Source organism: Ovis aries, chromosome 20, assembly GCF_016772045.2.
Source record: "Ovis aries strain OAR_USU_Benz2616 breed Rambouillet chromosome 20, ARS-UI_Ramb_v3.0, whole genome shotgun sequence".
In the NCBI taxonomy this organism is placed as follows: Eukaryota; Metazoa; Chordata; class Mammalia; order Artiodactyla; family Bovidae; genus Ovis; species Ovis aries.
The window spans coordinates 9,947,635-9,973,557 of NC_056073.1; the positions used below are offsets into that span (position 1 = coordinate 9,947,635).

General features: G+C 37.2%; 1 protein-coding gene across 1 annotated transcript in view; it reads right to left on the minus strand.

Moving 5' to 3' along the window:
* Window positions 1-25,923, minus strand: part of SRPK1 (SRSF protein kinase 1) — a 67,776-nt gene that overhangs the window by 21,192 nt on the left and 20,661 nt on the right. Inside the window, 6 exon segments of the mRNA XM_015102678.4 lie at window positions 1,744-1,909; window positions 2,890-2,996; window positions 10,193-10,280; window positions 11,343-11,430; window positions 12,588-12,696; window positions 13,516-13,634. Of these exon segments, the coding sequence (XP_014958164.3) occupies window positions 1,744-1,909; window positions 2,890-2,996; window positions 10,193-10,280; window positions 11,343-11,430; window positions 12,588-12,696; window positions 13,516-13,634 (677 nt within the window).

Sequence of the window (25,923 nt, forward strand, 5' to 3'; positions counted from 1 at the left end):
AAGCAACAGTTAGAACTGGACATGGAACAACAGACTGGTTCCAAATAGGAAAAGGAGTACATCAAGGCTGTATATTGTCACCCTGCTTATTTCACTTCTATGCAGAGTACATCATGAGAAATGCTGGGCTGGAAGAAGCACAAGCTGGAATCAAGATGGCCAGGAGAAATATCAATAACCTCAGATATGCAGATGATACCACCCTTATGGCAGAAAGTGAAGAGGAACTCAAAAGCCTCTTGATGAAAGTGAAAGAGGAGAGTGAAAAAGTTGGCTTAAAGCTCAACATTCAGAAAACGAAGATCATGGCATCTGGTCCCATCACTTCATGGGAAATAGATGGGGAAACAATGGAAACAGTGTCAGACTTTATTTTTTTGGGCTCCAAAATCACTGCAGATGGTGACTGCAGCCATGAAATTAAAAGATGCTTACTCCTTGGAAGAAAAGTTATGAGCAACCTAGATAGCATATTCAAAAGCAGAGACATTACTTTGCCAACAAAGGTCCGTCTAGTCAAGGCTATGGTTTTCCTGTGGTCCTGTATGGATGTGAGAGTTGACTGTGAAGAAAGCTGAGCCAAAGAATTGATCCTTTTGAACTGTGGTGCTGGAGAAGCCTCTTGAGAGTTCCTTGGATTGCAAGGAGATCGAACCAGTCCATTCTGAAGGAGATCAGTCCTGGGTGTTCACTGGAGGGACTGATGCTGAAACTGAAACTCATGCGAAGAGTTGACTCATTTGAAAAGACTCTGATGCTGGGAGGGATGGGGGGCAGGAGTAGAAGGGGATGACAGAGGATGAGATGGCTGGATGGCATCACCGACTTGATGGACATTAGTTTGAGTAAACTCCGGGTGTTGGTGATGGACAGGGAGGCTTGGTGTGCTGTGATTCATGGGGTCACAAAGAGTCAGACACAACTGAGCGACTGAACTGAACTGAAACTCATAAAATTTCCCTTTTAACCACTGTAATGTATACAGTTCAGCAGTGTTCATTTCACATAGTTGCAGAACATTTCTAGAACTTTTTCATTTTGTAAAAATGAAAACTCTATGCCCACTGAACAGCTGCCCCTTGCCCCTGTGGAGGTATTCTTTTTTTTAAGGGATGTGTATGGACAATTGATACCTTACCTTGAGGATCAAGAGAGTTCCTCAAATATAATTAAATTATTAAAATTAAAATCTATACCACAAACAGAAAAAAAAAAAAATCAATCGTAATCATAGTAGCCACCATTTATTTTACACATAATACTGTGTGGCATACTACTAATTGCTTCATGTGAAACTTAATCCCAATAAGTTATGCATGAGGAAAAATGCAGTCAAATCCCTTGCCCAAGGATTCAAAACAGGTATGTCCACTCCAGTGCTCAAACCCATACTTTTAACAGCAATGCTATCATGCCACTGCACAAGAATCACTAATTCACACAGGTCAGCATATATGAACACCAAAAAAAAAAAAGACCATCAAATCACAAGAGAAAACATTGTAACATGAATCAGGTTTTATAATATACAACATATTTGAACCTAAAAGGCATAGTATTCTTCCCCTATGGAAATAATACTCAGTATAAAAAAGTCTGGAGTCTGGAATTATTTCTTACATAAGTACTTACTGTACCTTACTATTAAGTGAATTAGTGGTGCTTTACTTGACTGCCAGGTAATAGAATAAAAACAGGAACTTTTAACTTCTAATGAAAACCAAGTCCCCAAAGAAAATATACCTGCAGATCCGGAAGGCGGCGGAGCTCCAGAGCGCTGCCATTCTGTTGCTTCTGCAGCCAGCCTCCGGATGTACTGTTCATTCACTGACAACAGGATGTTTTCTGGTTTAATGTCAGTGTGGATGATACGGCACTTGGTGTGCAAGTAATCCAGACCCTGTAACACCTGAATGGGAACAGAGCAGCAGACTTGCAAACACGGAATACAAGCCTTCCTAGAGAAGGAAAAAGCTACAGTACAACACTGGGAAAAATAAAGATATAAAAATGATATGGTAGTTTCCTACAGAGAAGAAAGCTTTTTCTATTTTTAGAAAGAACTTTCCCAGAGAGATTAATTTTAAACTATAAACAAAGGAAAGAGTTTATTTGCAATGAAATGGTCTTTCAAGTTTTACAGAGTTAATTCTATTTGAAGATATTCTTTAAGTACAGTATAGAGACTGAGAATAAATGGTTGACATGTCCTTTAACTACTGAAATGTAGGTGACAATGAAAGAGATTTAGGTATGTTTAAATTTTAATTTCCTTATTGAAGAACTGAAGTCTTGTGCTTCTCAGTTTGGCGCTCTGTCCAACAAAACACATTAGTTAAACAAACTGTTTGCCATTGAAATATTACTACTTTCCTGATGATAAAAACTCCTTTACTGTATATTGAAAGCTGTTTATAATATGAGAAAATGCTCATGAATAATGTTATATAAAGAGCTGGAAGTAATTTGACAAAGTATTCTTTATCAATATACAATCCATTTTTGCAACCAGAACTTCTAGATAAGGGTCCAAAATTCTAAAATCAGGCATTAAACACAGCTCCCCATCTAATAATTAATACAGAAGATGAACCTGGGGGAAATGGTTGTGCTAAAACATTTAAAAACAAACACAATAAACCCTAGAGGCTGAATAAACAATTTCAGCAATTTAAAAAACTTAAGTTTTAGAAGTAAAAATTCTATTGGAAATAGGAAACTCCAGACACTTTAAGAAACTAAAAAAATTACCACATGCAAACTATTATGTATAAAATAAATAAGCCACAAGTACAATATATTGTACAACACAGGGAATATAGCAAATATTTTGTAATAACTATAAATGGTGTACAACCTTGACAAAATAGAAAATAGTAGGACACATACTTGCTGAATAATTTTTTTGACACAAGGCAGAGGAAGCCCTTGATAATTGGACTTGATGATCCACTTGAGTAGATGATGCCCCAGAACTTCAAATACCATGCAGATATCTAGGAGTTTGTTAAGGAGGAAAAGGGAGACAGAAGAAAAGGGCACGACAAGCTGTGTTCCACCCCAAGGAAATTATTATTGTATTCTTTCAGCATTAAAAGTTACAGTGGTTTACCTGAAAAAAAATCTAGCTGTCAATATTCTGAAATTTCAAAGGTTAATTAATGTTTTGTCACCCAAAATATGGAAAACTCGGCAGGGGGGTGGGGTGGGGTGCAGGCTGGTTTATCAATAAAACTATGCATCTAAACAGTGATAAAAATAAGAGTGAAATATGTACATAAAGCTAGTGAAAGCACTAGGCTTGAGGTGTTGATTAGCTTCTTCCCTAATGTCCAGGTAACAATTCCAACTCTCCTAGTATCAGTGCAAGGAAAAATAAATTCTGCTTTAGCTACAGAAAACAATATACCAGAACAACCTACAAAGCGTAAATGTCAGCATTTTCAAAGAACAAGAAGCTGACTTGCTTCGCCCTCTGCAGTGCGCAAAGCTGGCCAATTAATAAATATATAAAGTATGATAGAAATAAAAGTTACCATTTTACAATCACTACAGTAATAACTGAACTGTTTAAGGTAAGAATCAATGAATACTAAAACTATTGATAAAGTCTGCTGGGAAGAAAGAATTCTCATGGAGTTACACTATCACCCCACAGACTACTTACTAATTATAAAAGGAAAAAGGTACTTTTAAACAGGGAAATCCAGAAGACTGCCTTAACCAAGTGATCAAACATATTATCACCAATGATAAGCACAAATTCACATCATGTACCCTCCAATATAATACAATGAGAAAGAATGTAGTGTACCTGACAAAAATGATTAATGAACTTAATCATGAGCAAACTATCAGGCAAACCAAATTAAGGAACAATACAACTGGCCTGGATTCTTTGAGGTCAGTAGGGGGTGGTGGTGGTGAATGCATGAAAGAAACTGTTCTCAATTAAAGATTTAAAAATGGACATGTTCAGTTCAGTTTAGTTGTTCAGTCGTGTCTGACTCTGCGACCCCATGAACCGCAGCACGCCAGGCCTCCCTGTCCATCACCAACTCCCAGAATTTACCCAAACTTGTGTCCATTGACTACCTTAGAAAATACAATCAAAATTATAGTGAGATATCATTTCAAACTCACCAGAATGACTAAATTAAAAAGATTAGGGTTTCTCTGGTGGCTCAGTGGTAAAGAATCTGCCTGCCAATGCAGGAGACATGAGCTCAGTTCCTGGTCGAGGAAGATCCCACGTGCTGTGGAGCAACTGAGCCCAAGCGTCACAACTATTCAGCCTGTACTCTGCAGCCTGGGAACCACAACTACTGAAGCGTGCATGCCCCAGAACCTGTTCTCCACAATAAGAGGCCACTGCAATGAGAAGCCTGGACACTGAAACAAAGAGAAGGCCCTGCTTGCCACCAGCTACAGAAACACCTGTGTAGCAAAGAAGATCCAGCAAAGTGAAAAACACGATTAAATGTAGGTGAGGATATGGAGCAACTGGAGCTCCCATGCTACACTAACAAAAGTGTAAAATGGTACAACCGCTTTAGAAAACTGGTCGGTAATTTCTTAGAGTTAAACATACGTCTAGGAAGTTCTTTAGTCAAGATAGAGCAACAGGGTCTGGGTTTACCCTCTTGCTTTAAGCTACAACAACAAAATCAAGCAAAATACATAAAACAACAGATTTAATGACCTTGGATATGAGGCAAAGAAGACAGTGATCTCTGACAGATTACTGTCTTCTTACTGCCTTGAGACTTTCCAGGCAAGCACCTTGAGTTAAACAGATGGAACTAGTCTTGGGAGATCAAGGCAGCAGCTATGGTTCACAGAACAAGGCATTAGAGAGGAGAGAGCTGTAGAGAAAGAGAGCCCTGAAGATCTGCAATGCAGCCCGCCTCAAACACTCAGCAGAGAGGTAATCAGCACAGGCATATGAGGAAACCACTGGGGGGGGACCATCTGAAAGGGCTAGAGGGAACAGTGCCCAGCATCCCCACAGGGCTCCAACCAGGAAGACTAGGAAACTTCAGTTATAGGTGAGAAATAAATCCACACGTATGTGATCAATTAACTTACAACGAAGGAGCCAAGAATATACAATGAGGACAGTAACGTCAATAAGTCATGCTGGGAAAACTGAACAGCCACCTGAAAAAGGATGAAACTAAACTGTTATCTTATACTATATCCCAAATCAACTCAAAATGTATTAAAGACCTGAACATAAGACCTGAAACAATAAAACTGTTAAAAGAACACACAGGTGGTAAGCTCCTTGACATTGGTCTTGGCGATGATATTTTGGATCTGACACCAAAAACAAAGTCAACAAAAGCAAAAATGAACAAGAACTATTTCAAACTAAAAATCTTCTGCAGAAAAAAAGGAAACAAAATGAAAATGAATAGGCCATCTATGGAATGGGAAAAATACTTAAAAATCAAAGATCTGGCAAGGAGTTAATAAAAAGTATTTTAAAAACTCATATGACTCAACAGGGGGAAAAGATCTCAGTCTGATTAAAACAAGAACAAAGAATCTGAACACATTTTTCTGGAGAAGACATACAGATGGCCAACAGGTACATGAAAAAGACATTTTTTTTTCAAAAAGATTAGGTTGACATCACTAATCACCAGGGAAATGCAAAACAAATAGCAAGACACAGAAGCAACCTAAGTGTCCACTGATGGATGAATATAAAGAAAATGTGGTCTACATAGACAATGGAATATTATTCAGCCATAAGATGGAAACCCTGCCATTTCTGACAACATGGATGGACCTTGAGGTTGTTATGCCAAATAAGACAAATGTATGATCTCACTTATATTTGGAATCTAAAACCAAAATAAGACAACAAACTGAGACACAGTAAACAGACTAGTGGTTGCCAAAGGTGGGAGGTGGGGCAAGTGGGTGATGGTGTTCAGAGGTACAAACTTCTGGTTCTAAGATGAGCAAGTACTGAGTATGTAAGGTACAGGATGGTGACTATACTTAATAATATAATACTGTATATGTGAGAGTTGCTGAGAGTCCTCAACACGAGAAAGACGTAACTGCGTGGTGATGGCTGTTAGCTTATTATGGTAGTCATTCTGCAATGTATCCATCTATTAAATCATCATGCTGTACAATGCTGTGTATCAATTATGAACAGAAAGTCAAAGTCACTCAGTCTTGTCAGCTTTGAAACCCCATGGACCACAGCCAACGAGGCTCCTCTGTTCATGGGATTTTCCAGGCAAGAAACTGGAGTGGGTAGCCATTCCCGTCTCCTGACCCAGGGGTCGAACCCAGGTCTCCTACACTGCAGGCAGATTCTTTACCATATAAGCCACCAGGAAAGTCCAATTAAAAAAAAAGAAAACCTGGAAAAAATCATAGTTATGGGGCATTTGGCAGAATATTTAGGAAAACCTTGCCTCAGTGGAAGCAATGATTAGTCCTAGCCATCTAACAAATCATAAAGGTAAAATCTGAAAAGGATCAAACTGTTTCCTGGCAATAACTGCATTGTAGAACAAAGCTCAAGATTTAAAGGAATACAAAATATCCAACAGCCAACAAGGTAAAAATCACAATGTCTCAATGAAAGACTACCAGGCAACAAAGATGCAAGACAATGTATCTGAAAATTAGAATTATCAATCATTTAGAACTGACCCAGAACTGACCCACTTGCTAGCATTAGCGGACAAGGAAATTAAACAGCAGTATTCCATATGTTGAAGAGATACGAAAAATTTTTAAAAAGAGACAGACGCAGAGAAGAGGTGGTGTATACATATTAATATAAAAACAATGAAACCTTGCCATTTGTGAAACAGATGAACCTAAGGTGTGCTTCTAAGTGAAATAAATGAGAGAGATAAAAACAAACACTGTACAGTTTCACTTAATGATGGGGGATATGAAAGACAAAACAAATAAACACCAGAAAACAGAGTTATAGATACAGAGAACACACAGGTGGTTGCCAGAGGGAGGACGGTTGGAGGAAGAAAGAAATAGGTGAGACCCATTAAGAACACACTTCCAGTTGCAAAATAAATGAGTCATGGGTGTGAAATGTACAGTGTGGAGAACACAGTCAACTTTTAACATCTCGGTATGATAATATAACTTTAGTAGACTTATCACAGTGTGTGTGATAATTATCAAATTATATTTCAATAAAACTGGAAGAAAAAGAGAGACCCAAATTGAACTTCTGAGATGAAAAGCAGCAAGTGAGAGATGAAAAATACCGTGGATGGGATAAATGGCAGATCAGGCACTGCAGAATGAGATTAGTAAACTCAAAAGCACAGCAACAGAAACTATCCAAAATGAAACACACAAAGAAAAAATAGTCCAAACAAACCCACAGACCCACAAGAGTAAGCTGTAAGGGCAACTTCCAAGTGGCACAAAAAAGGGAGGGGAGGAAGAGAATGAAGGTACTTGCTCTTTGCAGAAGATTGAAAAATCATAAAAGTGACGGCCGTAACCAACCCAGTGGCAAACTGTGTGCTGTGCTTAGATTCTGTCCTCCATTTCCCACTAAAAGGAATTAGGGCTTTGCACATAAATGGCTGACCCCAGGTCTGGGATAGTAAATATACAAAATGAGCCTGCAACATTTTGATGTGCCAAATAATAAACGAACTGTTAAAAACTTTATGTGACTCTGACTAAAGAATTTAAAAAATAAAAATAAAAAGAGACATCTAGAGAGACTGAAACACTGACTACATAAAGGGACTAAGAAACTGGTCCCCAATTTTTTTAGGAATAACAACTATGTTGGGGTTGTATTTTTAAGAGTCTCTGTCTTTTGGAAATACTTTCTAAAATAATTATAGATGAAATAATATATTTAAGACTGGTCACAAAATTATCAGGAGATACAAAACAACATTGGTTATGAGTTGATAAATCTGGGAATGGGTAATGGATCTCTGAGGATTCAAACTATTCTATTTCTGTATATATGAAATATACCAAAATAAGATATTTTAGCACGCAGATTGCTTAAACAAACACACCAGAAAAGAGAATTTTAAGTTATTCTCAAGTTCCTAGCTTTATTATTAACTTTCCTATGAGAGAAGCATTACAATTTAACAACAATGTTGTTTTAATTTGCAAGTAGTAATATAAAAATGATCAAACATTTAATAGCTTAAAAACAAAAAGAACTGGGTGAAATAGCAAAAGGATATGTGAAAAAAAAATCTGGTGGGAGATGGTATAAAGAAAAAAGGCTGAAAATTAATCAAGAGTCACATTTAGAGTGCCTTATGAACAAGAAAAGCTAGCGAAAGAGGTAAAATACACACCAGAAAAAAAAAGGATCCTAAAAACACAGTAGGTCACATAGGTGGCCAAAAACAACACTGACTTATGTTAATATTATGTAAAGATCAGCTGTTCCTTCTTAATCACTCTTTACCCCTCACCACCCACGGAAGTAGAACGAACCCATTTATACTGAAGTCTATGACTAACTTCTAGTTCAGAGTCCTTGTGATACTTCGAAATGAGAAAGGACAGTGCTCCAGAGAAAAAGCAGTATACCCAGATACAAAGAAAATCACAGATAAGTAGCTCCATACAGTTATGCCTGTGTTGTGAAAAGAGAAGAGAGGCAGGAGAATGCCATAACTCTTTAAACCTTAACTCAGTGCTCTGCGCTTTATCTTTTTCAATCTCTAGAAGCAGCAAATAATGCCGTTAACCGAGACAGTTGGGAGACAAGTAGGAGGAAGGGCAGAGAGAAATGGCTAAGGATAAAGGGAGAAATGAGTAAAATAGGAACTCAGTGGACAGAAACTACAGAGAAACCATACAGTGATGTTTGGAAAACATCTTAGAACTTGAAATTCAAAATCTATTAAGATATTTCAATAGTTAAAAAAAACAAACTGTTCTTACTTAGGGTCAAAAAAAAAAGGTACTCTGAATTGCTAAGGAGATCATACAGACTATTTCTACAGTTTTACTATAATGTTCCCAAATTAAGAGAGAAATTTGGCACAATGACAAACATTACAAGGTCAAGTAATAGGGAAACAGAATCTAACAGCCATCACAATATCCTATATGGTTTATTTCTTGGTTAGCCTCCCTAATTCTTTGAAAAAAATGTGTGTGTGCCCATACACACAGTAAGTCACCTATGAAATGACCACAACAGACATAAGACTGATGATTCATATGGCATGATTCCTGTATCTGTATTCCTTACAGATGGAGGGCAGGGGGGTATGGTTTACACTTCTCCAAGGAAATAACTGAAAACTAACTTCAGAGTGATAGATAGTCTTCATGTTATCACTTGTTCTCTCTCCTTTCTTATCCTTTCTCCATGTGTTTTAGTTCAAATCTCTTAAACCACAGTCCACATGATACTACAGAGCCCTATGTAGCCCATTTCCTTTAACAAATCACTGGCTACAGTGTGTGTTAAGAGAAGCTAAACATGCAGGGAAAGTAGAATAATACATGAAATCTTTCCTTACACATTTTTAAACACTTTTAAAAACAGTTTTAGACTCTCCAATCCAAGTGAAATTCTTCATCTTTTATTCTGAAAAATTTGATAGGCCTTTACAAGCATAGCTGTTGCAACAATCTTTCAATCAGCTCTTTGAATGTCACATGGATATTAACTTATGGGGGAAAAAAGAACAGCTAACATTCCTTCCAACTTTAAAATTCTAAAATTTCAGATCAAAACATAAAACCAGTCGGTTTTTTTCATTACGACAGAATATGAACAATACATTTAGATTCTAAGCATAATCTACATGTACAGCCTCTTAAATACTGAGATAATAAAGTACACTGAATTCTTATTTAACCTACTATTTCTCAATAATTCCATTAAAATCTGTGTTAATTGATAAAATAGAAACTTTACTTAGTATTAGTACTACACGTCTTCTTAAAGTTTCTTTTGACTTCAGTTTTAATTTGCCTGAAAAAAGGAAAAAGTGTAAAGCAATAGCTTTAAAAAACACAACATACAAAAGACAGACATGATTCATAATGTGTTCAAAAGTTTAAAATAAAATAAAAACATTTTGATTATAGTTTGTTTTGAGAAAAGAGACCAATGCAAATCTCATTCTTTTCTTTGAAATAAAGTTATTTCATGATTTGTTTTCAAAATAGGTTCTAAAAAGGATACGTGTTCCATTAACTCCTGATATTTTAAAGTCGTCTAGTAGCTGAACAACCATTTCTCTATTTGGATCATTAGGATCTGAATTACGAACCTGTAATAGGGAAGACAATATTTTAAAAAAGGGAAAGCACAGAAATAAACCAAATGGTGTGGGAGGGGATACCAGCAGCATATGTAACAAAGGATTACTTCAGAAAAGAGCTTATACAAATCTATAAGACAAACATAAAAGTTTAATAGCTTGAAGAGCTTAATAAAAACAGTTCACAAAAGAAAATACAATCAACAAAGATTGTATAGTTACTGTTCTAATTATGACATTTTTCTACTTACTCTCAAATTAACTGCTAGTTACCAGGCCAGGAAGAATTCAGGGGCTTTTGCATGATACAAATCAACCACAGCACTAACCATACTGCTTATTCAGCCTTCATTTTTTTCATAGAAAAACCTCTCAGGGAAGGAAGCAGTACCCTGATTTACTCTGGGGCATGAGCTCATCTTGTTACAGACTAGCACATTGCAAGTACTTCTCTGAAGCTCTCTTGGTCTAGCATCCTCACTTTTCTGAATGAAAATCTAAGGCTCAGAGGAAATAAAAAGATGAGTTGAGGATATATTCAGATAGAGCCGGTCCTAAAAACTCATGTCTTCTCACTTGGGATTCAAGCTTCTTCTACCTCACTGACATTTCCTAATTTTTAAGAAAACTGAAAATAAGTTTTTGAAAATATTTACCTAAGTTTCCAGGTAACATAAGGGAATTAATAACTACAGTGCTTATTTTTATATTAAATATTTTTAAAGATTTTAAAACAAAACAGAAGTTATATATTTATTCACACTCCTTTTAACCATGACAGGAAAGAAAAACACTGTGTCACTTGGCACATAAAACATGCTCAATAACCATTTTTATTTGCAAGGTTTTTTCAGTGTGCATGTATAGGGAGAGTTGCCATCACAGCATATTCTGCCAGTTCCCTACCGAATACACAGAACGTGTAAATACTGTCTTCTTCTACCTCTTTAAGAATACTGGAACTTTACAGTAAAACTTAGCCATATCAAAAAGTATATACTTGGTATGTCTTAACTTGAATAAAACTTTATTTATTTATAATGCAGCTCACACATACAATCTAATACTTACTGATTTCAGCAACCGGATTTCATCAAGTGCAGTTTCAGTATAATGTTCAGCACTTTTAACTACTTTCATTGCCACGAACTTCTTTCCCCTAAGAAACAAATGCAGGCAATTAAGACTAAATGTCTTACCTTTCAGTTATGAAGCTAAGATTTAACCATAACTGGGAGACAGTGAAAGAATGAATATTGATTTCATGTTTCCCTGGTACTCAAACACAAACTACTACTTCTGTGGGATCATCCGCACCTGTTAACAGCACTAACTGGCCAAACTAAACTTATAAGAAGAAGAAAATCTGTTCCTAGATAATGTCAGTCATCAAACATTTTCTCTGAGTTAAAATCTACTTTCTGAATGCTCCATCAACCCATGTAAAACCATGAAATGGAGATAAGTAAGGGGGGAAACTTCACCAAATCAGAAGTATTCTGTATACTTATATAGCAAAACCTAAAAGGTTAAAAGCTATAATATTATACTTTCCTCTAAGAAGCCAGAGAAGGCAATGGCACCCCACTCCAGTACTCTTGCCTGGAAAATCCCATGGATGGAGGAGCCTGGAAGGCTGCAGTCCATGGGGTCCCTGAGGGTCGGACATGACTGAGCGACTTCACTTTCACTTTTCACTTTCATGCATTGGAGAAGGAAATGGCAACCCACTCCAGTGTTCTTGCCTGGAGAATCCCAGGGATGGGGGGAGCCTGGTGGGCTGCTGTCTATGGGGTCGCACAGAGTCGGACACAGCTGAAGCGACTTAGCAGTAGCAAGAAGCCAGAAGAAATACTTGGGTGAAAAACTGATAAAAATAGTGCATAGATAGCAATTGCTGTCTCATCAAAGATAGAAGATATACTTTAAGGTAAACATCCAATGTTAACTGCCTGTGATTTTTATGTAGAGGTTTTAGACTGTATGGCTGAGCAAATCTGTTATAGAAACAAAACACAAGAAAATAATTTCACACAGGTTGGTCTAGGATACCATCTAAAAATTTAGCTCTATTCCAGTGGGAAAAACTATGAACTAATATACTATACTTTCTTTGAGTATCTGTAATGTCTTGAACTTGGGAGTTTCAAGAGCCTTACTGATAATAATTCAATCAATCTTGTGTCTCCTTTAAGGTGCTGCTTCACCAGAGGAAAGTCATTTGCCCAAGGAGAAATCAGTCTAGAGCTAGACTAAAGGTGGAAAATTAAACACAAACATTTAGGCATCACCTAATCCTCTTGTACTAAAACTTACTGAATATCCCATGATAGCCACACAGTTGAAAAGTGTCCCCAGCCCAACTTTCGGATCACATGATATCTCCCATTGAACAGATCTCCAATTTTCACAAGATGATAACCTCCTGGAAGAAACAATAGAGGGAAAGAATCACTCACTTAGAAAAAACAAATCTTACATTTTCCAACATTTATACATCTTCAGCAAATAAAAATGGTTTCTTTTAATACAATCAATTCAACAAAAGAAAAATTTAAAGCAAGTCAGCAACATAGTATTATTGAGCTCATGTTAACTTGAAAAAAAAATTACTTTTCCAAAACACAGCACAACAAAACAGAAACCAGAAGACCAGAAAAAGGTGACAACAGTGGCAGGAATCAAAGGATTTAAACATCTATCTCTGCCCGCTGAGAAGAACCAAGTTCTCCTCAATGGTAAGATACATTCTGTTATAAGATCCGATCCTACCCAAGAATCCTGGAACGTTTTGTAAAAGAAACAAAATACATCAGGCAATCTTATGCCATGGTTTTTAAGTATCCGTAATTCTAATATAATGTAGCTTAGCAATCATCACTTTGAGAAAAGAGTAGTGAAAATGTGTTTTTCAAAAGTCTACATACCAAATCTTATCACTGTTCACTTCTGGATGACAGCTTTATAGACGACTTTTGTTTTCTTTTTGATTAATATATTTCTGAAATTTTCTAAGGAAAATATGCACCATCATTTTTTAAGGAAAAAGGGAGTAGATACATTTAATTTAAACTAAGCTTTAATTAAGTCAAACTGAAAGGAAATACTAATTCCTATACTTAGAGAAAAGGATGCAATAAGCAGAAAGCATTAACACCATTTATGCTGACAGATCAAATATTCAAATGAAAGAGTGTACACATGAATTACATCTTCCTTGGTATCTCCTCACAGAAAGCCTTACCTTTGCAGTAATCATTGGGATCTTCCTGCTCATCATCATCAGACCCCAGGATCTCCTCTTCCTGCTCGGGCGGGTCACTCTCAGAGTGTGGAGCAGAGCCTCGGGGCTGAGGTTCGGATCTAAGAAATAACACAAACATGTTCATCCCATGTGAGCAGAACAAAACAGGACCCATGAACAGACAACACAAACAGAACGCTATGCAGTGGCAGCCTGGGAAAACACTACCTATCACTTTATCTCGTGCTAGGAAAAGCCTAGTTTTAAAAAGTCAGTACATGATTAAATAAAACCTGGAAAATATATACGAAAAGTATAAAGGGGAAAAATTACGTGAGTCTCAATATTCAAACAAAACTGCTGGTAAAACTAGATCTTCCTCCAGTAATTTCCTGTTATTTTTATAAAAAAACATACTTTATAAACAAATTTGTATCCTGCTTTCCCTATTATATTGTTAACTTTCCCTCTCATTCCTACACAATCTCTAAAATCTTACTTCCCTCAGTGGTATCACTATCTCCTCAGGTACATTCTGTTCAGCTGGACACTTGTTTCTAATTTTTCAGTACTAAAAATTAAAGCTGTTGAGTATTTTTAGACAATTTTTATTCTGCATTTAGAATTATTCCCCTGAACTACCAGATAAAGATAGAAACATTTCCGTTTATAAAAATAACACGTTAAATATAGGAAATTTGAAAAATAATTATTTTGTTCTAAAACATCTCTACTCTGAACATATTAACATTTTGGATTATTTCTTCCCAGTCTGTGCCCACAAATGTTTTTTATATAGTATGACTTTTCTGAAAGAGCTGTAATGAACTACATCTCCAGCCACATATGGGCTCTGAGTATTCAAGTATTACTAAATTTCAAAAACTTGGTTTGACAGGTTAAAATGTTATTTTATAATGTGCTAAACACTTAAAACTGATTCCTTTCTCTACATGCCATCAATTAGTTATATCAAAACTTTTGAGCACTGAGTAAGTAGTTCAGGAGGCAGAAAAACTTGGATTTGCATTCAGGCTCTGACACTTAAAAGCTGCCTGCTTTGGGACTGCCCTGGTGGTTCAGTGGTTAAGACTCTGTACTTCCACTACAGGGGATGCAGGTTCAATCCCTGGTCAGGGAACTAAGATCCCACATACTGCATGATGTGGCCAGAATAATCACAAACATACCAAAAAAAAAAAAAAAAAAAGCCGCCTGCTTCATGAAGCTTTGAGCAAAAGAAGCAGTGTCCACATCACTCTTTTCAGCAGTTGCAGGAAAAGGAATTTTAATTCCCATTTCCTAGTATTTTATTTGCATTTCCAAACCTTTTTCATCACACTGTTGTTGTTCTTGTTGTTGTTTTCAAAAGATTCAATGCAACAGAAAAAAATTTAATAGCAAAATTAATGGGCTGCTGAGACCTAACCACAGTGGCAAGCATGACTAGATTTGGATTTGGTGGCCATTCCAACTTGCCTCAACTCTTGGTACTTTCTGTCCCTCAGAGGATACAAAAGTAGTTACAAAACTGCATGATTCAATTCTTAGTGAAAGCATGTTTTTGGGAAACTTACCTGGCCTACTTTCCTAAGTGGGAATGAGTCTGAATGAACATTTCCAAATTTAGTAAGACATGTTTCTAAAACAAATTCTCTGATTTCAAACTTGTTATCTTACAATTTTTATTTTAAGAACTGTAATTGAGAAATTTTTGAAAAGCAGTGAAATATTAAGTTGTAAAAAACAGACATGAAATTCCCACTGTTTTTTCTCTTGAATGTTCCTTTTCTACAGACTCTTGTATTGTTTCAATGATGTACTGCCTTCTTTGATCTTTAGGATAGAATTTATAGTCTCTAAGTTTCCTTGAGATCTTTGTATTATCTTGGCTTTCTCAAACCGCCCATGTTTTACTAACCCATGCTTTTACACATGATGTCAATCAATGAACATCAGACAACTGAATAAAAGCCCCTGCCAGAAAAAGACAAAAACCCAAAAGAGAAAGAAAATTTGAGAAAACAGAGACAGTTACTATTAGATAGTGAGGAAAAGATGATAACATGATTAAAGAGTTCAGTATCACTGTAACTTTGACTGATGGTTGTTAAAATAGTATAAAATTTCTGAAGAAATACCACAGAAAGAACTTCAGCTTATTAACACTTGAACCTAAAAACCAGTCTTCCTAGAACTAAAAGGAAGAGTTCTAAAATAGTTTCAGTCTGTGCTTTAAAACTTTTCATACCTATCAATATTTCATGTCACAAGTATATGCTATTTATATTTAGAAGAAAAACCATTGTTATCAGTAGTTTAAAGCTCTCAAAGCATATGAAATTTAACCCAGTACATCTATAAAATCTCCAATATAAACTGAAATGAACAACAGATCAAAATTTAATAGCAGTATGCTTCTGAAGAAGTCAAATAATTTATAACCCAATTAAAACACCAGTAATATTAGAAATAGGAATACACTTGGCTGTGGTATAGAGCAGAATCAAGGCAAAAATTTGGGAAGAAAGCAGAAAGCAGTGGAAAAGCTTGACAGTTTTGCTCTCCTTATACTTCCAAGCTTGTTCTGACACAAAGTCTGGAGTGTGAATCAAGAGATAATAAAAGCCAAGTTAGAATGTTTTCTCTGATCTCGAAGGATCCTTTCAACTCAAGATTCCATTTCTGGTATAATCATCACTAATCACTCAATAGCAAACCAAAGTACTAAACAAAAATTTACTGTTAAGTTAAAGTAACTTCTGTGTGTGTGTGTGTGTGTGTGTGTGTGTGTGTGTGTGTGTGTGTGTGTGTGTGTGTGTGTGTGTGTGTGTGTGTGTGTGTGTGTGTGTGTGTGAGTAGCTCAGTTGTGTCTGACTCTGTGATCCCATGGATTGCAGCCCACCAGGCTCCTTCGTCCACAGGATTCTCCAGGCAAGAGTACTGGAGTGGGTTGCCATTTCCTTCTGCAGGGGATCTTCCCAACCCAGGGATCAAACCTGGGTCTCCCACATTGTAGGCAAATTCTTTACCATCTGAGCCATCAGAGAAGATATAATTCACATGCCATAAGTTCACCAATCTAAAGTGTACACTTCACTAGTTAAAGTATATTCAGAGTTGTGTAATCTCATTACAACCAAAATTTAGGACATTTTTATCCCCCTCCCTCCAGCCAACCCATCAACAGCTACTCACTATTACACTCTTCCCCCAGACTCTGGAAAACACTCGTCTACTTTATGTCTCTATGAATTTGCCTATTCTGCATATTTCAGATACAGAAAATCACATATTATGTGGTCTTTTGTGACTATTTTCACTTAGCATGTTTTCAAGGTTTATCCATGCCATAGGGTGTTATCAGTACTTCATTACTTTTTATGGCTGAATAATATTCCATTATATAGACAGGCCAGACTGTAATTTACCCATTAATCCGTTGATGGACATCTCTGTTTCTACTGTTTAGCTATTATAAATCTTGCTGCTATGAATGCTCCACAAGAAGCATATGCAATCGTGTTCACAGTAGCACTGTCTGAAATAAGGAAAAGCAGGAAACAACTAAATGTCCATCAAGAGGAGAGACAGGTAAGCTATAGTATTTTGATAAAATATATCCATCAGGAAAGATGAAAAAGTTACATCCATCAGCATGAATGAATTGCACAAACATAGGATGGAGTGCGAACAGCAAGCTGCAGAATACATACAATGCATCCCACCTTCCTAGGCTAAACACATACAGAACAGCCAATGTGTAGTTAAAATAGAAATAATTACACAACTGCAACTAGTCAGTAAATAATTGCTGGATCTCTGACACATAGTATGGTAATTATAGACAATAAAACTATATTACAAACATCAAACTTTCTGAGAGGCTAGATCTTAACTGCTCCTACCACTGGAAGAAATAATGAGATATAACAGATATTAGTTAACACTACAATGTCAATCACAATGTGATATAAATTCATCAAATATGTTGTACACATTAAACTTACACAATATTATATGCCAATCATATCTCAGTTTTTAAAAAGCTGAGTAAAAAGAATGAATAAAGTAACAACACAAAAGAAATACAAGACAAATTTAGGATAGCTATATTCCACAAGTGAACTACTAATATAGAGATATGATCAAGGAGGAGTACACATGGCATCATATACGGCAATGAGATTTTCTTAGGCTGAGTAGGAGCTACTATTATTTATTTGTTATTTTATTTTTGTTTATAGTTCAAATGTTTTATTTAAAGACTATTGGCTCTGATTGCTTTTAAGTATGACTCCAACACATGGCTGGCTTAATGCCATTTGGCTAAATCATTATCATACATTTGGAAATCTTATTGACCTTACCCATCAAACTACCCTCAAAAGTGCCTTTACACTGCCTGAGGTTGCTGCTGCTGCTAAGTCACTTCAGTTGTGTCCGACTCTGCGACCCCACAGACAGCAGCCCACCAGGCTTTGCCGGCCCTGGGATTCTCCAGGCAAGAACACTGGAGTGGGTTGCCATTTCCTTCTCCAATGCATGAAAGTGAAAAGTGAAAGGGAAGTCGCTCAGTCGTGTCCGACCATTCGCAACCCCGTGGACTGCAGCCTACCAGGCTCCTCCATCCATGGGATTTTCCAGGCAAGCGTACTGCAGTGGGTTGCCATCACCTTCTCTGGCCTGAGGTCAATCATGTTTTTATCACAAAATACAAATGGCAGCAATGGGGAGAGATTCAACTGCGTGCCTAATTCATGGGGGAGAAAAAGGTACCTGCAAAAAATTTTTCTATAGTTTTTGTTTTTTATGGAGAATAAAAAATTCAAATAAATGAAAAGTGTACACAGAGAATTTAAATAACAAGCAAGCTTGATCTAAACTGATACATTCATATACATAACTTTATATCCATTTAAAAAACCTGGCATACTATAGAATAAAATGAAAATATCTTGGTAGATCTTGATTTAAAGAGGAAATGAAATATAAAATTTCAGAGTATTTAGATATGAGTGCATTACATGTTAAAATCTATGATATACTCAGTTTTACTGAACAAAAAAACAAAATACCTACATGGATATAACAATCATGTAGATTAAAAAATTGAAGAAGCACTCCTAAAAAGCAACAAGTCCAGACAGTAAGGTCAAGTGCTACTACATTTTCAATGAAGAGTTAATTGAGTAGTTCTTTTTTAAAAAATTCTTTTAAAATAAAGTGTACCAGTGTATCTCTAAGAGCTAGAAAAGCTCTCCAGTTAATTTGAGAGCACTAGCATAAACTGACATTCAGAGCAGAAACCCTGACATCCAAAGCAGTCACAAGCAACTCACCTACAGAATGAGGATACTAGCTGCTGTGAGAACTTGACATTTAATATAGTAATTAGCATAATCTTATTATGTATGTGTGTGTGCTCAGTCGTATCTAACTCTTTGCGACCCTATGGACTGTAGCTCACCAGGCTCATCCATCTATGGGATTTTTCAGGCAAGAATACTGGAGTGGGTTGCCATTTTCTCCTGCAGGGGATCTTCAAGAATCAGGGATCAAACCCATGTCTCCTGCATTGGCAGGTGGATTCTTGATCACTGAGTCACCCTTACATAGGTATTGATTAATATATATTACTTATTATTAATGCATTTTAAAGTACAGGTACATATTTAAAAATACCTACGTTGACAAGTGTATGGAGAAACCGGAACCTTTGTGCTTTGCTGCTGAGAATGTAAAAATGGTGCAGCTGCCATGAAAAGCAGTATGGTGGGTCCTTCCCCCCACCTCGATTAAAAATAGGATCACTGTATAATTCAACAATTCTACTCTGGGTATACACCTAAAGAGTTGAAAGCAAAGACTCAAAACGTTTAACGAATATAGAGTTTCGGTTCCATGAGATGAGAAGTGTTATGGGGATGGATGGTGGTGATAGTTATACAACAGTGTGAATGTATTTAACATGACTGAACTGTACAGGTAAAATGGTTAAGGTGGTAGATTTCGTTATGTGTATTTTACCACAATTTGGGGATAAAAAAAAATCAACATAGGAAAAAACCAATCCCAAAAACATTATGAGAACTTGTAACAGTGCCTTAGCATGATGCTGTGATGTCACAACAATAGCTAGACTTCCAGATCTTTTAACTAAGCAGGAAATAAAGACTAAAGCAAAAGAAGTCACCACTTTATTGTTAGTGTAAAATAAATGAATATAATTTGTAATCAATAGTAGCAATTAAGTAATTTACAGCACATTCATATAACTGGAGAAGTACTATTCAAGGAAAGTTAAGACACGCCATTATGATGAAAAAGGCAAGTAACTGGATAATATATGTGTGTGTGTGTGCTTTGATTTTTAAAAAAATGTATACAGGTACATATATTAGTAAACAGTTAAACTAAGAATTGCAAGGATACAGACAATTGCTAACAGGGTTGGTTCCCCTCTTGGAAAACAGTGAAGAAATAAAAAATTTTGTCTTATATAGTACAATTCTGAATTGTCGGCATCTTTTCCTATGAGAATTACTCAGGAAATAGCCACATCATTTCAAAAAAAGGCAAAATTTTTTTTAAAATACAACTTACTGTTAGGTTGGGAAGAGTGCAGGGAGACTGGACTTCTCTCATGCTCAGCTGCTGCTTCTGTCTGGTATCATTTACTTTTCGGAAATAACCCTCCACAACTTGGCAAGGCTGCCAATCCCCTAGCCCTAACTACCCTTCCTTCCCATAGGTAAAACACCTCCCTTGCATGATCCAAGCAAGATCTAGAAGTCTTTAGGGAAGGAAAGAATGGATGTTGAAAGTTCTACTTCTGAAATTTTAAGCAATAAGAACCAAGCAATCGTCAGAGGGGAGTACTACCACGAAATACGAGGCAAATGATGCTGAAACAGAAAAACTAAGCTAAGCCATGTACTGGCTAGGAGTGGAGAAAAACAGGCAAATCCATGGAGATATATTCAGAGTCTAGCCTCACAGATTAACTCCTTTTTGTTGTTTAGTTGTTAAGTAGTATCTGACTTTTGCGACCCCATGGACTGTAGCCCACCAGGCTTCTCTGTCCATGGAATTTTTCAGGCAAGAACACTGGAGTAGGTTGCCATTTCCTTCCCCAGAGAATCTTTCCAACCCAGGGATCGAACCCATGTCTCCTGCATTGCAGGTAGACTCTTTACCACTGAGCCATCAGGGAAGCCCCATTAACCCCTCTAGATACAGCCTGGGAAGTGAGTCTGAATTTGGTTACTTACAACAAGAAGAATTCTAAATAGGTTATTTGCATAATCAGGTAACAGTCACAGTAATTTTGAATGATTTCACTTATATTTATTCTAAAAATTAAGATAAGCACACACACCACACACACTTTATATCAAGGTCAATTTCTTACATATTGTTAAGAAGCAACCACTGGGGGAAACTGGACAAAGGCTCCCTGGGACCTCCCTGTCCTGTCTTTGCAACTTCCTGTGAATCTGTAATTATTTTAAAACAAAAAGTTTTTTATTATAGAAAAATTAACACATACACAAAGATTTAGGTCTAACAATGGCTATGACAGCATTAATTAAAAGCAAAAAGCTAGAAACAGAAACTATAATAGACTGTACAATTACATTTATATCATCTCTTCACTCAAAGCCAATAAAACTAAAATAAAATTATAAATCTACTACAATGTAGAGACAGGGAGAGAGAAATGCTCTGGCAATCTAGGGGAAAAGAAAAGTGTAAGGTGACCTAAAGTGAAGAAGGGGGACAGGAACGCAGGTTGAGAAGAGGGATGGTAAAGAGGGAGGTTAACTGAAAGTCTGTATAATAAAGTTGACACTCCACACAGCAGACATCCAGATCCAGGAATCCCAGAAGGTTCCAAGGAAGACAGACCCAAAGAGATGCACACCAAAACATTATAGCTGAAATCTCAAAAGTTAAGGACAAGGAGAAAATACTAAAAGCAGCAAGAAGAAAACAACTTGTTATGTGGCAAGGGAACCCCCATAAGATTATCAGTAGATTCTTCAGAAAAAACTCTGCAGGTTAGAAGGAAATGGCCGATAGAGTCAAACTTCTAAAAGAAAAACCCAAAGAACAAAACCTTCTAATGAAGGATACTCTACCTAGGAAAGTGATTCAGAATTCAAGGAGATAAGAGTCTTTCAGACAAACAAAGTCTAAAATTGTTCACCATTACCAAACTGGCCTTAAAAAGAAATGTTAAAGGGATTTCTTTAAGCTGGAAAGAGTGCTAATTGGTAATAAGAAAATATATCAAAGAAGAAATTTCACTGGAAAAGTAAAAATAAAGTGGACTAATCACTATTATAGCTACTAACAGTATGAGGGTTAAAAGCCAAAAGTTGTAAAAATAATTATGGTAACAATAATTAAGGGATACACAAGTAAAATGTGAGATTAAAAACATAAAAGGAGGGAAGAAAAGGAAATGCTGAGCTTCAGAACAGGATCAAACTTCAATTCAGTTCAGTTGCTCAGTCATGTCCGACTCTTTGTGACCCCATGAATCGCAGCATGCCAGGCCTCCCTGTCCATCAAGTCCGTGATGCCATCCAGCCATCTCATCCTGGGTCGTCCCCTTCTCCTCCTGCCCCCAATCCCACCCGGCATCAGAGTCTTTTCCAATGAGTCAACTCTTCGCATGAGGTGGCCAAAGTACTGGAGCTTCAGCTTTAGCATCATTCCTTCCAAAGAAATCCCAGGGCTGATCTCCTTCAGAACGGACTGGTTGGATCTCCTTGCAGTCCAAGGGACTCTCAAGAGTCTTCTCCAACACCACAGTTCAAATGCATCAATTCTTTGGCGCTCAGCCTTCTTCACAGTCCAACTCTCACATCCATACATGACCACAGGAAAAACCATAGCCTTGACTAGACGGAGCTTAGTCAGCAAAGTAATGTCTCTGCTTTTGAATATACTATCTAGGTTGGTCATAACTTTTCTTCCAAGGAGTAAGCGTCTCTTAATTTCATGGGCTGCAGTCACCATCTGCAGTGATTTTGGAGCCCACAAAAATAAAGTCTGACACTGTTTCCACTGTTTCCCCATCTATTTCCCATGAAGTGATGGGACTGGATGCCATGATCTTCATTTTCTGAATGTTGAGCTTTAAGCCAACATTTTCACTCTCCTCTTTCACTTTCATCAAGAGGCTTTTTAGCTCCTCTTCACTTTCTGCCATAAGGGTGGTGTCATCTGCATATATGAGGTTATTGACATTTCTCCTGGCAATGTTGATTCCAGCTTGTGTTTCTTCCAGTCCAGCGTTTCTCATGATGTACTCTGCATAGAAGTGAAATAAGCAGGGTGACAATATACAGCCTTGACGTACTCCTTTTCCTATTTGGAACCAGTCTGTTGTTCCATGTCCAGTTCTAACTGTTGCTTCCTGACCTGCATACAGATTTCTCAGGAGGCAGGTTAGGTGGTCTGGTATTCCCATCTCTTTCAGAATTTTCCACAGTTTATTGTGGTCCACACAGTCAAAGGCTTTGGCATAGTCAATAAAGCAGAAATGGATGTTTTTCTGGAACTCTCTTGCTTTTTCCATGATGCAGTGGATGTTGGCAATTTGATCTCTGGTTCCTCTGCCTTTGCTAAAACCAGCTTGAACATCAGGGAGTTCACGGTTCACGTATTGCTGAAGCCTGGCCTGGAGAATTTTGAGCATTACTTTACTAGGATGTGAGATGAGTGCAATTGTGTGGTAGTTTGAGCATTCTTTGGCATTGCCCTTCTTTGGGACTGGAATGAAAACGGACCTTTTCCAGTTCTGTGGCCACTGCTGAGTTTCCCAAATTTGCTGGCATATTGAATGCAGCACTTTCACAGCATCATCTTTCAGGATCTGAAACAGCTCAGCTGGAATTCCATCACCTCCACTAGCTTAGTTCGTAGTGATGCTTTCTAAGGCCCACTTGATTTCACATTCCAAGATGTCTGGTTCTAGATTAGTGATCACATCATCATGATTATCTGGGTCGTGAAGATCTTTTTTGTACAGTTCTTCTGTGTATTCTTGCCACCTCTTCTTAATATCGTCTGCTTCTGTTAGGTCCAGACCATTTCTGTCCTTTATCGAGCCCATCTTTGCATGAAATGTTCCCTTGGTATCTCTGATTTTCTTGAAGAGATCTCTAGTCTTTCCCATTCTGTTGTTTTCCTCTATTTCTTTGCATTGATGGCTAAAGAAGGCTTTCTTATCTCTTCTTGCTATTCTTTGGAACTCTGCATTCAGATGCTTATATCTTTCCTTTTCTCTTTTGCTTTTCGCCTCTCTTCTTTTCACAGCTATTTGTAAGCCTTCCCCAGGCAGCCATTTTGCTTTTTTGCATTTCTTTTCCATGGGGATGGTCTTGATCCCTGTCTCCTGTACAATGTCACGAACCTCATTCCATAGTTCATCAGGCACATTATCTATCTATTAAATCTATTTCTCACTTCCACTGTATAATCATAAGGGATTTGATTTAGGTCATACCTGAATGGTCTAGTGGTTTTCCCTACTGTCTTCAATTTGAGTCTGAATCTGGTAATAAGGAGTTCATGATATGAGCCACAGTCAGCTCCTGGTCTTGTTTTTGTTGACTGTATAGAGCTTCTCCATCTTTGGCTGCAAAGGATATAATCAATCTGATTTCGGTGTTGACGATCTGGTGATGTCCATGTGTAGAGTCTTCTCTTGTGTTGTTGGAAGAGGGTGTTTGCTATGACCAGTGCATTTTCTTGGCAAAACTCTATTAGTCTTTGCCCTGCATCATTCCGCGTTCCAAGGCCAAATTCGCCTGTTACTCCAGGTGTTTCTTGACTTCCTACTTTTGCATTCCAGTCCCCTATAATGAAAAGGACATCTTTTTTGGGTGTTAGTTCTAAAAGGTCTTGTAGGTCTTCATAAAACCGTTCAACTTCAGTTTCTTCAGCGTTACTGGTTGGGGCATAGACTTGGATAACTGTGATATTGAATGGTTTGCCTTGGAGACGAACAGAGATCATTGTGTCCTTTTTGAGACTGCATCCAAGTACTGCATTTCGGACTCTCTTGTTGACCATGACGGCTACTCCATTTCTTCTGAGGGATTCCTGCCCACAGTAGTAGATATAATGGTCATCTGAGTTAAAGTCACCCATTCCAGTCCATTTTAGTTCGTTGATTCCTAGAATGTCAACGTTCACCCTTGCCATCTCTTGTTTGACCACTCCCAATTTGCCTTGATTCATGGACCTGACATACCAGGTTCCTATGCAATATTGCTCTTTACAGCATCGGATCTTACTTCTATCACCAGTCACATCCACAACTGGGTATTTTTTTTGCTTTGGCTCCGTCCCTTCATTCTTTCTGGAGTTATTTCTCCACTGATCTCCAGTAGCATATTGGGCACCTAATGACCTGGGGAGGATCAAACTTAGTTGCTACTAACTTTATAAAATAGACTGTTACATATGTAAGCCTCACAGTAACCACAAAGCAAAACCCAGAACATTTAAAAAGATAAAAGAGAAAAAAATGCAAATAACTCACTAAAAGAAATCATCAAACCACAAAGGAAGAGCAGGAGAAAAGAAATTAAGAGAGGAACCACAGAAACAGCCAGTAAACAATTAACAAAATGGCAATAAGCACATACTTACCAATAATTACTTTAAATGTAAACAGACTAAATGTTCCAATCAAAAGTCAACAGAATGGCTGAGTAAATTTAAAAAGAAAAAAAAGAAAAACACAAGACCCATTTACAAGCAACTAGACTGACTTCAGATGAAACAATACATACAGATTGAAAGTAAAGGGATAGAAAGATATTCCATCCAAATGGAAACCAAAATAAAGCTGGAGTAGCTGTAACTGTATCAGACAAAAGAGGCTTTAAACCTAAGACTGTATTAAACAGACAAATATGGGCATTACAAAATGAGAAAGAAGACAATCCAATATGAAATATATTTATAAGTATTAAAGGTCAGTTTTCATTCCAATTCCAAAGAAAGGCAGTGCCAAAGAATGCTCAAACTACCGCACAATTGCACTCATCTCACATCCTAGTAAAGTAATGCTCAAAATTCTCCAAGCCAGACTTCAGCAATACGTGAACCGTGAACTCCCTGATGTTCAAGCTGGTTTTAGAAAAGGCAGAGGAACCAGAGATCAAATTGCCAACATCCACTGCATCATGGAAAAAGCAAGAGAGTTCCAGAAAAACATTTATTTCTGCTTTATTGACTATGTCAAAGCCTTTGACTGTGTGGACCACAATAAACTGTGGAAAATTCTGAAAGAGATGGGAATACCAGACCACCTAACCTGCCTCCTGAGAAATCTGTATGCAGGTCAGGAAGCAACAGTTAGAACTGGACATGGAACAACAG